This window comes from Molothrus aeneus, chromosome 1, assembly GCF_037042795.1.
Source record: "Molothrus aeneus isolate 106 chromosome 1, BPBGC_Maene_1.0, whole genome shotgun sequence".
Classification (NCBI taxonomy): domain Eukaryota; kingdom Metazoa; phylum Chordata; class Aves; order Passeriformes; family Icteridae; genus Molothrus; species Molothrus aeneus.
In genome coordinates, this window is record NC_089646.1 from 68,353,721 (window position 1) to 68,366,950 (window position 13,230).

General features: G+C 37.0%; 1 protein-coding gene across 2 annotated transcripts in view; it reads right to left on the reverse strand.

Annotated features, from left to right (window-relative positions):
- Positions 1 to 13,230, reverse strand: part of CDYL (chromodomain Y like) — a 105,724-nt gene that overhangs the window by 8,743 nt on the left and 83,751 nt on the right. For both annotated transcript variants that reach the window (XM_066558867.1, XM_066558876.1), the window contains exons 3-4: positions 2,667 to 2,923; positions 1,897 to 2,069 (exon numbers count right to left, since the gene is read on the reverse strand). In XM_066558867.1, the coding sequence (XP_066414964.1) occupies positions 1,897 to 2,069; positions 2,667 to 2,923 (430 nt within the window). The remainder of the gene's footprint in view (positions 1 to 1,896; positions 2,070 to 2,666; positions 2,924 to 13,230) is intronic.

Genomic DNA, 13,230 nt, shown 5'->3' on the forward strand with positions numbered 1-13,230 from the left:
CATGGACTCACAGTCTTGGGAGATTTAAAAAAGAACCGCAGGAAATGGTCCTGGCCAACCTGCTCTAGGTGACCTTGTTTGAACAGGTTGAACAAGATGACCTGCAAATGTCCCTTCCAACCTCAACCATTTTCTGGTTCTGTAAAAGCCTACCATCGCTCCCAGCCCAACCCATCATAGTAGTTGGGCAGGTGCAGATTTAACACCCCTCTACAAGCATCAGCTGATACAGCACTTTGGTACATCCATGTGTCCCACTGCTCCCAGATAAGGCTGCAGCCTTTCCACACCTCTGGGTGGCAGAGCCCTGCTTGGTCCTCACTGCATTTATGTATGGCATCAGCATAAGGTATTTACCTGTGTTTTTAAGTGACAGTAATAAGGTAAAAATGAAGATGGCCAAAGCATTATTGGTCTTCCTTGAGGAGCTCTTAACAAATAAATCTGCTTTTTAAAACGATGAACATTAATAGTAGAGCTCTATTATCCCATATCACACATCTATAAACATCCCCATCTCCCTTCTTTTAGTCAGTAATAATGCTCTGGGTACTACACTATTAGGTGGCATATGCATATTCTCATCCTCATTGACAACAAAAAATGACAATTCATTCCAGTACCCACAAAATATGGATGCTTCTCTGTTCTCAAACAGTAATGCCTCCAAAAGCTTCTTAGGAAAAAACAGTCACGTGTGTATGAATACATACACATGTAATTTTAAAGTTTGCTCCCTATCTGTTACGAATTTTTGGATTTCTGCATAACAGAACAATTTTACTATATTCCATTTAACACTAAAGGTTATCACACTCCTCCTTAACTCACTCTAGTGAACTGAACTAGCTAAATGCAAAAAACGCAAATCTAAACCTAGAACCATCTCATGCATCATACAAACATCCCATCCAGACACTTAAGATAATTTTAATCATGTCTGAATATCCCAGAGAGGACCATTTCTAGAATATACATGAAAAATGCCTTATTTGAAAGGGAAGGTACGTGTTCCTAAGTCTTTTAAGTCATCTTCTTCATCTTATTAACAATGAACATTAGGTGACAAAATTGGTTTCTGGAAGGGCCCAAATAAAAATAGTGATAGAAGCTCAGTGCTAAGAGCTTCTGGCCATATCTGAAGTCACTGCATAAGCAATTTTTACATCAAATGACTTAAGAATTCCCTTTGATAAAAATAACTATAATCATCTTCATGAACCAACTGTGCTTCCAATGAAACAGGCTTTACATGTCCATGGCCTTTTTTTAGAAACATGACCATTGATAACAATAACGGAAGAAGGGCTCTGAAAGAATATAGATACTCTGGAAGAATGCAAGAGACCATGATGTCAAAACCAGTGCTCAAATGTACTTGTTTGTATTGTTAAAATGTGTCTCCAAGATCTATACTTTTTTCCATATATTTTCTTCTACTTGGTAATAGTTCAGATCAATTTGTTTAAATACTAGGTTTGGTACCTGGCACTGGGATGATGATCACCACTATTAATCTACTCCTCTAAAATATCCATCATTCCACTTCTCTGAATGTACTATATCAATTTACTCATTCAATACATGTCTTGAATTTTGGTGTATTAAATTTGTTTTCTGGAAACCCTAAGGCTATTGAAGTATTTTAATATTGGTTTTAACTGGAGGAGTATTGCAATACTCCCAGTTTTCACAGTTAAAATTTAAAATTAAAAATGCATGAAATGACAACCCAAATAGAAAAGGACAAGAAGCATAAAGAAGTGCTGCGCTCTATAATGTAACAGGTGAATGCCTGAGATATTTTTGAATAAGAGGCTTCTGAAATAAAGATAGAACAAGCTAGGCCATATGATGAACAATACCCATCAGATGACTGAAGATAACCATACATACCTAATAGCTTCTGCCATCTTAGTGCTTTCCTTTTTTCTATCATCCGTTAAACGTCGTATAAAATAAATAAAATCAAGACCACAGCAGAAAATGCTACCAACTGCACTGAACAGCACAAGTTTACTGTCATCTGCAGCTGCTGTGTTCAGTGCACTTTGGACTTCCTTCATTACCTGGAAAATAAAAATTTCATAAGAATCATTTTAATCCATCATTACAAAGGAGCATGTTGTTCTCTTCCCTTCCTTCCCCTATGAGACCCTTCAACATCTTTAATTTTTCCTTAGGATCCACTCAACCATCTTATTAGAAAAGTTAACTTCCTTCATTATCCAAAAAAAGGAAGTTAATGTATTAGAAGCTTTGCATTTCAAAAATGTAATTACACAAAGATAATTAAATCATTAAGGAAAGATCTATTAGGTGTTACCTGTAACTAAAGCACTCATTCAGCGTTTCTGTAATTTGGACAGCAGATGGCATATGCAACCAGTACAGAAAAAAAAAAGAACCTTAATTGAGGCTAAAGGTTTTTTCAAGTTGCACTTTGTAAATCACTGCACATCTCATAAAAGACAGTACACATCAACATGGTCAGGTAACAGAATTTTTAAATGCAAGTGAGTTACACATAGAGTCAACTGTACATATAACATCTTGCAAGTAAGAACCTGTATCGTGTTCTGTGTACATTTGTGCCTGAATAACAAGCAGAAAAAAGGCAAGGACTTCAAATTCCCATCCCCTCCCAAAATCAGAATTGTTCTGACCTCTGGATTTAATGAATTATTTTCTGACGATTTTGTTGATAGCAAAATGTGTGTGAATCCATCTTGTTTCCTGACAACAATGTCTCTGTACCGGTACGCGCTCTCCGTTTGTCTCACGCTGAAACGTAGCCTTTTATCAAAGGGCTGATCTCTCCTGTCATCAATAAACCTTCGCTTGCTGACTGTCACTCCTGTTACAGATGTCTGGATGTTGGTTGTACCATTGGCTGCTAATGCTTCCATAAAGGTGGGTGTACCTGGACAGAGTTCAAACAAGTACAATTACTTTTGAATAGCTCACCCATCTCAAAACCCCTATTAGCATGAAAACATGCTCATATTAAGACCACACAGTAAATATGAAACTCAGTCTCCTAGAAATTATTGAAAGAGACACTGTGAACAGAGCAAAATTGAAATGACAAAGGGATTCAAGAAATTAATTTTACCATTTTGAGAATATACAATTAGAATAAGTCAAACAGACCAATTTACATACACTTATTTTTGGAAGGGGAGAAATGTGTACTTAACCTCATACCAATCCACTTCAGTAGGTTAATGGTCTGCTTTCTCCCTTTCCAACATTTTAAAGTCATTTAACAGCATCAAAATTGTTAAGAGAAAGCAAAAGCCTTTTGTTTCAATCAGAAGTTATTATAAAGAAAAAGACACTTAGAATAAACCAAATAAAGAATGCGATTGACAAGATCATAAAAAGCAGAATAGTTTCAAAAGAAAAATGGAAATGAAGAAATGCAGACTATACTTCTTTGAGAGAAGCACAAGACCCATGAAGTGATGGATATTTTAATGGATTAATAGACAATGAGATCTTTCTCATGTTAAACATTTTTTGCTACTGGAATTGGCAAATAGACAATTAAGTTTTGCTGGTCTTGTTCGCAATCCCTTACACAGAGGGAGTTTGAAGGCATGCAAGTAAACAGGCCATTCCTCATGTCACAGAAGGGACAGGTTTTTCTGCAGTGACCATTAGAAACAAAATACCAAATAATTACCATTCATTAGAGAAAATAAGAGAACACTGGATCTATAATGCCTCTGTATGTTTGGGTCTCCATGCAAAATATCCCCCAAATTTGTCATACTAAAGTAATAGAGTGTGCATAGGACAGGGGGGTTAAAAATATTGGGAAAGTGTGTTAGAGTCCAAAACAGTAAAGTTTTGAAAGACTTTTCCTGAGAACTGAGCTCTGAGACTAAAATGTTTTGGAAAGCCACTGCCCTTATCTCACTAACAGGTACTTCAGAAGATCATGCATATGATGTCTTGAGAAGTAGAGTTAAACTGTGTAGAAGTAAATTATTAATTAAATGTTATTGTAATTTGTCATTATCTTTCTGAATAAGTTATATTTTTAAATTAAATTATTTCAAATTTTGTTTTAACTACAACATACTTCAAACACTTGTGCATCCAATGAAGACATTAAAGAGGCTCACTTAAGTAACTGGAATGTCCAATATCTTGATAATTCCACTGTATTCAAGTGCCGCTTACCTTGACTCGTATGAAGTATGAGCAAGATAATAAGAGACTAAATTTAATTAAAAATTAGAACATTATACATTTTCCTACTTATATTGCAGAAATTGTCTCTAGATATAAATGAAGTTTTTATATAAAATATTTAAAATAAATATTTCATTATAAATACATTATGATTAATTAGGCAAGTTGTCTGTTTAAGGATATATACAATAATAAGATTTTATTCTATTTTTTAAGGTCTTTCTTGTTGTATTAGTGATTTACTCCTCTTACCATCTCACTTTTTGTGAAGAAGTTAAAGACAATTCAGAATTTTTTAGTTGTTTAAAGTGAAGAGTAAGAAACTGGATTCAGTTTGAGATCAGTTTCAGAGACAGAGATGAACAAAATGAAATGGAAGATTAGTATTTTGTATTGACAAAAAAATTTCACATTTGTTCCGAAATTTTCCATGGCTTATAAAATTCCTTTTGATTTCATTTCAGCAGAATAAATAAATATTTGGTGCATACTAAATATGAATTTGATGAGAAAGGCTTTCAACTTTTTTTGAAACCATACTATGGCAATTACATTCCTTTAAAATAATTCTCTTGAAAGGGAATTTGCAGGAACACCAATGTTGCCCCATATTTCATTAGGAACACAAGACAAAATGGTATCACTGGCTTGTTTTCCATAGGAAATGTAAATTAAAACAACTGAAATAACTTATGATTTTTAAATCCTGATCAAAGTTTTTTAAGTCTTTTGTCCTAGCCATAGTGAAAACCATGGAGAATTGGGAGAGCAGGACAGACTAGACTAAGCCAAAACAAGAAGCCAGTAAACTTGTGCAAGACCTTTGGAGCCTGTATTTTCTCACGACTCATTCTTCCAAAGATATACTCAAATACCAGAAAATTCTTTTGAGATGCAAGAGACAATGATTATATACTTTGAGAGACAAAACTTCTGGGAAGAAAGATCAAGATGTAAACACCACAGGCCAATTTTCATGCTTATTGAACTGGCAAGAGACCTCCTAATTTTTTATATAAACCCTGTCTACACTTATCAATAGTTGGAGTTTCAAACCACAAGCAAGGGACAGCTGCAATTCTGGAAGAGGAAGAAGTCTCCTCTTTCCAATCATGTAAACACACTTCCAGGATACTTGGACTGGAATAAAAAAATCTGTCAGCTTTAGAAACCATAATTCTGCACAGGGAGACTCAGCCAGCCAGTACATACCAGAATATGGCACAGAAAGGTTTAACACATATTTGTTAATGCTTGTCATTACTGATGGAAGTTTGGGACCCTTTATACCTGACAGCACAGGGGGCTCTCTCTCTTGGTGTTTGGTCCTTGGAAGCAAAGGGACAACTCAGAGAGCATAAAGCAGTATTTCATTTTTTAAGTACATAGGCAAAGGTGGTTCTACTGCTCAGTCTTGAACACATGGTACAGCAAACAGGGATGAAAATAAAGTTCAACTGAGAATTAATTGTATTGCCAGAGATTTCCTTACATGAAAACTTTACGTTAAGGTGACTTATCTTCAGGATAATTACAGCTGTATTTTAGTATTTTAAAACAGAGTTTTGTAACAAACCAAAAGCAGTTCTGCATTTTAAGACGATAATAGAGATAGCATAACAAAGATAAAACCCTACGGCCCTCTCCTTTCAAACTGAGCTTCAAAAAATAAGTAAGGACTTGGAAAAAAAGGCAGTTTACCCTGGATATTGTCAACTAATGAAGAACTGTTTGCTTAAAGTGCAAACAAACAGCTTATAGTTATATAAAAACCTTTCCACCTGCAGATTGTTAACAATGTGATCTCAGAGCTGAAGACAGTAGTACTACTGGACAAAGCCAAAGCTTCACTATACAGATGCAAAAGGAAATTAAGGAATACTTTGTTCTGCAGCTGTTGACCAAAACCTGGTAACAGACAGCAATTTCAGGCAACTGCCCTTGGAGGGAAAAAAACTAAAGCTATGAGCAACAGATAAGAAAAGAACTAGTCTTATCCAAAGGAAGACAGACACAAAATACCAGTTTTGGGAAAGGGGCAGAACAAAGGTGGTTTTGTTAAAAACAGAAGTTACGCTCACTTTACAACAAAGCAAAATTAAAATCCCAAGCACCTCTCTAAGATATTCATGCCTCACTACTACTGAGAAGTTCAGTTTAGCTTACATATCAAAGCTTGAATACAAATACTCCCCTCCCTGCAACAATATTGGGGATACATCCAAAGAGATGGTCTAAAACCAGCAAAGCTTCTTTTGCACACTTCCTTTTGGGTACATATGTGTTGGTTCTCTTAATTCAAGGTTTGACTGACAGAGTATGCTGTCTCTGAAAGCTTAGCACAGATGCCTAAGGAACAAGCACAAGAACATGAGAGGTGTGAACAACACTGTCTGAGTATTTTCTTTAACTCCAGCCACCAGAAACTCAGCAATTACTAAATTTGCATGCCCAGAATCATACGCTGCACCAAACCCCATGTATTTAAATTCATCTTCTCCACGGGATTGTCCAATTTATTTTTGAAGCCACTATGGGTTTGTCTTCCAAAGTATCTCTTGGTAGCAAGGTCTGGAACATACATGTTAAGTTTCTTCATTCCTTTCATCAGAACCCTTCTCCAGATTGACTAGCCCCAGTCTTATTTCCCTTTTCTTCTTCCAGAAGCCAGTCCAAGCCTGCCATTCTTCTCCATGCTTCTTCCTCTTCTATTAACTCTTGGAACAGGGCCCAAAATGGGACACAATATTCAATATGGGGTTTGTTTTTTTTTATAAACTACCACCAAACAGATGCTTGCAGAAAACTATCCAAAACAAACCCAATGTCATTTCCCTGAGCAGCAACACATAGCCAGGAACCAGGGAACCAGACACCGTTTTATGTTTTGCTATAGGCACAGTTTGGTATGTAAGCCTGTTTTGTCCCCTCCTCAATGCCTGGCATTCATCTGCACTGAAAGTCAGCTCTCATTTTACTCATGAAATCACTCAGTATTTTCAGAGAAGCCTGATGTGTTCACAAGGAGCTTTTGGAACTCCTATGTCTTTCCTGTACCCTCCTGGCACCACTTATGTCCTTTCCTACACTAAGTGATGAAGGGGTTAATGAGAAGCGTTCCACTTGAATAAGCAAATGAACAAACACCACCAGCAGCAATGTCTTAAAGTGTTAACTGCAGAAATAAAACTGCAACTATAACTAATTACAGCTCAAGTACCAGACAGGGAACAATATGATCTGGAAAACTGATTAGTAAAAACAACTTGAATTTTCAATGAAAAAAGAAATTAAAATCTGGTGCTAGAAGTAAGTTACATTTTTTTCCTTAAATTCTTTCTGTACTTTTACTTCTTCATTGTACCCTGTATGTATAATTCACAAGAGTTCAAAATTAGTTGTCCAGTGCAGGTCGCCTCGCATTTAATTTTTTGCCTACAAACAGAGGTGTTTTGTTACATGTTCATATGTATTAGCAGTCTCTAACTGTAAACACTGTTAAGCTTTTCCAGTCTTAACTCTGTACTACATCAAATATTTCACAGGAGACAGGAATTCCAGACAGCAATACCACAATGCAAACATAATACAGAAGAGCTTCCAGTATTTTTTCCACTTCTTCAGTGATTACACAGAAAACATCTTAGAATTGTAGTGTATTAGCACAGACTAGAGAAACTAAAAATGAGGATTCTAAACCTCCTATGTATGTGCTTATTTTTTGTCTGAGTATGCATATTAATAGCATTTACAATTTTGAATCAAACAAAAGTTCCACTTTGAAATGTCACAATAAGTATTTGCAAGAAAAAGAAGTCTCAATTTATTATACATTTCACCTAAAATGCTGATTTGCTCTGTGTTTCTGAAAGAGCGTTCAAAATGTGCTGGTCACTTATGTAAGAAAGATGCAACTTCAGTTAATTCCTTCCAGAACACGGTGTTCCCTTGATACAGAGCCCAAACCAACCAGCAGTAAGTTGTGCACACCCCAGCATCAGAACAGGCATCCCCAAAGATGCCCTGGAGGAGAGGGGGTGGGAAAAGGACAATATTCCTTCAAATCATAGGCTCATAATGACTGCAATACCGTGCTGCTGATACCCTCATCAAAACCCTTACTGTGGGGAGGGAGTGTTTGTGCCCTGCAACACTCTCCTTGCTAAATGAAGTGAACCACTTCTGATTCTGTTTCAAGGAAATAGGTACACAGGCAACCAGTAGATGTTCTTCAGCCATCTTCTGCTGTTTTTGGAAATATGCCACATTTCAGTACAAGGACTACAGGTTTTAAGAACAGATTAACTGTTTTGATGATGATAGAACTTGGTGGAACAACAGCAACAGGAAACTACAACTCAGCAGCAAGCAGTCATGCAGTGGCTGGCATGCTTGATTGTTAATGTCTACCTTCAACTCCTAAAAAGTTCTTTTCTCCTGCTGTTTAGTTACAACTCTTTTCCATATATTTTGTATAGGTATTAATTGTAAACGTAACTTGGAAATACTGCTCCTATTAAACCTGTATTTCTTACAGGACACTGCTGTTGTGGACAAAATTAATATGAGAAGAGAATAACACACATGTGGCCCAGTAATATTTCTCTACTCAACTTTTGAAGTTTTTCTATCTTAGACTAGCTTTTAATCCTGGTTGCCATGTCACATTTAGAGTAATATTGTCTACAACAGCCTTTTCCCTCCTTGTGTAGATATTTTTCTGTGTTTCTTAGATTACTCAGAGCATCAAATATATTTATATGTTATTTTAATATTGTTAGGAATAGGGCAGCATTACTGGTCATATTGGACTTTAGTAGGTTATAGACTATAAATTATTTTTGCTTTTGGATGTCTTTCCTTTTCAGAACATAAGCATCCATGTGAAGATAAACTCGTAATGCCAACCAAAAATGCAACTAATCAGAACATAAAATTCTATTACTGGAAGTGGGCAACCACTACAAGAGAAAATGGCATTTCTTCACCCTTGAGTTAAATAGGTTTACATTAGCCTGACTGCTTTATATGGTATAAGTGGAAATGATAATTTAAAAAAATTACATATGTTAAAAGATGGAAACAACAAAATACTAGACCTAAGATTTGCTAACACCATGCTCACAAAAGCAACAAGGATAACATTAATAATAGATAAATTGGCAACATATCTTTTACGGAGTATGCTTAAGTTTTACTGTCTTTGAAGAGGAACTGTGCATTTTTATGCAAAATGTATTAAGAAAACTTTCCAGTCTCACAGTGGAAAGAAAATGTTCCACTCCTAACAACTCCAAAATGTTTTCTAAATACATCTCCATTCTTATTATTTCACCAAAATTAGAAAAACAAACACTCCTCAGGTAGTAAAATCTTCTTCTCCTTTATCATGGATCAAGATAAATTAGAACTGTTCTCCTTTCCCCTCCCACTGCATTTTTAGTCTGTTTTTGGAGTGATTTGTCTTCCACTGAATCTATGGTCAAGATGCTATTGACAAATAGAAAACAGTACATGACTGTTCTCACCATTTTAGATGGCTGTAAGGAAAAAATATAGATAAAAATTCCTAAGTGCCTCCAGTATTACTCCAGTAAAGAAATCCCAGCCATATTTCACAGTAGCACGCACTAAAGTATTTGATGTGGGAAGCAAAGAGTTAGTTTCATTTCTTTTTTTCATGAGTAAGTCAAATCAGAAAAACCTTTCCCAGGTTACAGACTCCTTTTTGAGATATTTTAATACTGGGAACATTTCATAAGGGAAAACTCTCCTATCTTGGTATTTTTGGAGCTGTGGGTTATGATACCACAGCATTCATTCAAAATGCTCTAAAATTTGAGAGTTAAGCAAGGACATCTCTTGGGGCTCATCTAAAGAGGGAAGCTATTGCAAAATAGGCTAAGGTTTAAACTTGAAGTATACCCAGCTATTTCATACTAACTCCTCCTAAGGTGAAGACATTCTATATTAAGAGCACTTCACTGCAATTTAATCCAGTCCCCTGAGTGATGTGAAAATGGCTCTCTTTTTGTAGGATATCAGTGTCCCAATGTAAGGCTTCTCTAAAACACATACTGGCAAAAGACATCCCAGTAGTTTCACTTATAGACACAAACATATACATGCCATAGTACACATTATATAACGCTTGTAAGGACATTAAAACATTCTAAAACACCTTAGCTAGATTATGAATGAAATTTAAATAGATGGCTATAATACTTTACTGGCAGAACACTTACATTAACCTTCTTTTCAAAAACTAATGTGAATACTAATTGAGAGGTTCATACTTATCACATAGACCACCAGGCTTTCAACACTAGACTTTGCAAGAACTCCACTCACAACTGTGCCAAAAACCATTTGGCATTTCAATGCAGAAAAGTAGTAAACAGGGAAGACTCAGGACTTCAACAGGTTCAAGACACTGATGTGCATGTGTTAAACTTTCCAGGGAACCCCAAGATCAGAGTGCTGGAGTGAGCATCCCTGCTGGAAAAAGGCACCTCTATTTTTATGTATCTACCTCAAAAAGGTACATGCGTTTTTCCAGCCATTATCTGATGTCTGCTATTCATAGAAGCTGTCTCGACCTCCCGTGGGATATTCAAAAAGAGGCTCATTAAGAGGTGGCAAATGAACCTGAAGCCATCTTCCAGTACACCAAGGGCACACAGCTGTGTGCCCTAACACCACCAGCTACACTTTATACGTGAGAAACCTGCAATATATAATGTATACACGGGCAGACTGTTCTGCAGCAGCACCCTCTTATCAGAAATTACTGACCTTGGAAGAAATAACTGGCTGGGGTGGGAAGAGGAAGGGCAAAAGAGGAGTCTCTGACTTTTCTAATAGGTTCCCAAAACCCTCAAGTGAAAAACTAAACATTGCAGTGCTTGGGTATTTAGTCCTGACCCTTGCACTTATGCAAGAGAGATGCCAGCTCCTTGACCCCTTCTGCTACCTGAAGGGGTGTAGTGCAAAAATCAAGAGCTGGGCATTGGCACCAGTGGGAGAAAATAAGGTGAAAAGAAGATTACAGGTCTTGGGAAAGTGTAAACACAGGGACCTCTGAGCAATAGGAGATGAAAAGTATCATAAAGTATCCATGCAACACGTGCTGGATAGTCAGATGCCCAGAACTGAAAAATTAATTCAGAACAGTATCACATTTACCTTGCCCAATCTGCCCTTTTATACTGTTGCAGAGGATACCATCTACTGGCAACACCTGAAAGGAAGCATGATGGAAAGGAGTGACAACCTGTGCTTTCAAGCTGAATCTGGTCTCTCCTGTCTTCTAGCTATACTAGCTAGGATCAGCACGTATTAGGACCCACCTCAACTGGAGAACTTGTGAAGCATATCCAATAAGATCCTAATAGTAATAATCATCATCAAAAAAATAGTCCACCAAAATAATAAAATAAAAAAAAACCACTCAGAGAAAGTCCTTAAGTCAACAGTAGAAGACTACCAAGAGTAAGACTCCGATCAGATGCTTTGCATGAAGAAAAACATTACATGTTTGCTCAATTAGGCTTTTTCCTGTATCACTGCAAGAAATCACTAGAAAGCCCAGGAGGCATTTGTCTTCACATCATTTTGCCCTGACCATAGCACAAGTAGAGAAGCTCTCCACACCTGGGATTTGCAGAGACAGCAAAGATCTTGAACATGGTGCACAGTGTAAGAAGGACACAGATCTGCTGGAACAAATCTAGAGGCACTGGAACAGGCTGCCCAGAGAATTTGTGGATGCTCTGCCCCTGAAAGTGTTCAAGGCCAGGCTGGATAGGGCTTGGAACAATGGGGTCTAATGGAAGATGTCTCTGCCCCTGGCAGAGGGGTGGGAACTGGATTATCTCTAAGGCCCCTTCCACCCAAACCATTCTATGATGATGGCCACAAGTCTTGGGAAAACATCCATCATAAGTTTTCATTGCATTTTGCAACAAAGTGGCAAATAAATAACCCTCCCCCCCCCAAAAAAAATGCCCATGATACATCACAGGAAAATAACCACAGCTGCAAGCAGTGAGCAGAGAAGGCATCTCAGCCAGCAGCTGGAAGGGCTGGAGGCAGTGAGCTATATGGGTTCTATTTGGGTGCATGCTCTTCATACTGCTGAGGAAAGCAATAGGCATCTGTAGAAGACCTTAGGCTTTCTACTGCATTGGCTGTTGTCATATTTATGAACAAATTATCAAAGGAAAAATCTCACGGACAAAAAACCTGAACTGATAAGTCCATAAACCACTAATTAAGTAGTTAACTGGCTGCCATACATAGAAAATGGTTCAGAGTTGCCAAAGTGGCTTCCCTCAGGCTACAAAACAAGGAATATAGAAGCCAAGACTATTAGCTACAGGTGGTCCCTATCCCCAAAAGCTATTTTTTCCTCTAAGAATCTGTTTTTATGAAATACTGGATTTTTTTCTTTACAGAAATTATTAGTATCTAGATTAAAATACAAGTACCAACAAAGATACTATTGCTATACAAAGAGATAGCTAAAGAAGCAACAGAACTAGCACGGTGATAGTTAAGTGGGACATACTATTTCAGCAGCACCAATGTATAAATATGAAACTACAGCCTCTGAACAAAGACTAATACTAGGAGGCTGACATTTTGAAGGGGCAGGAAAAAAATATTAAGAAATTAGGAAGTTACATCTGTGGCAGAGAAAACAACCAACCAAGAGAAAAACATGTGGTTTAAAGCGAATTTCCAAACAAGTTTCATAAAAGACAAACCACAGTTAAGGTCTGTCTCAGAGACCAGGATACAGCAACTACCATCAACCCTACCAAAACCAAGGGAGCTTTAGCTGGGTACCGTAACGATTGTTGCTACACAAAAACCATAATCAATGTGTATCATGTCTGATATTTTAAATCAAAGTGTGCAGTGAGAGAGAATTTTACAGTTTGTGCAGCTGGCAATAGGAAAGTAAGGTTTATTTGATTATTTAGTGATGTGGGCAGGAGCACATCTTTCCATGGGAGTCATACT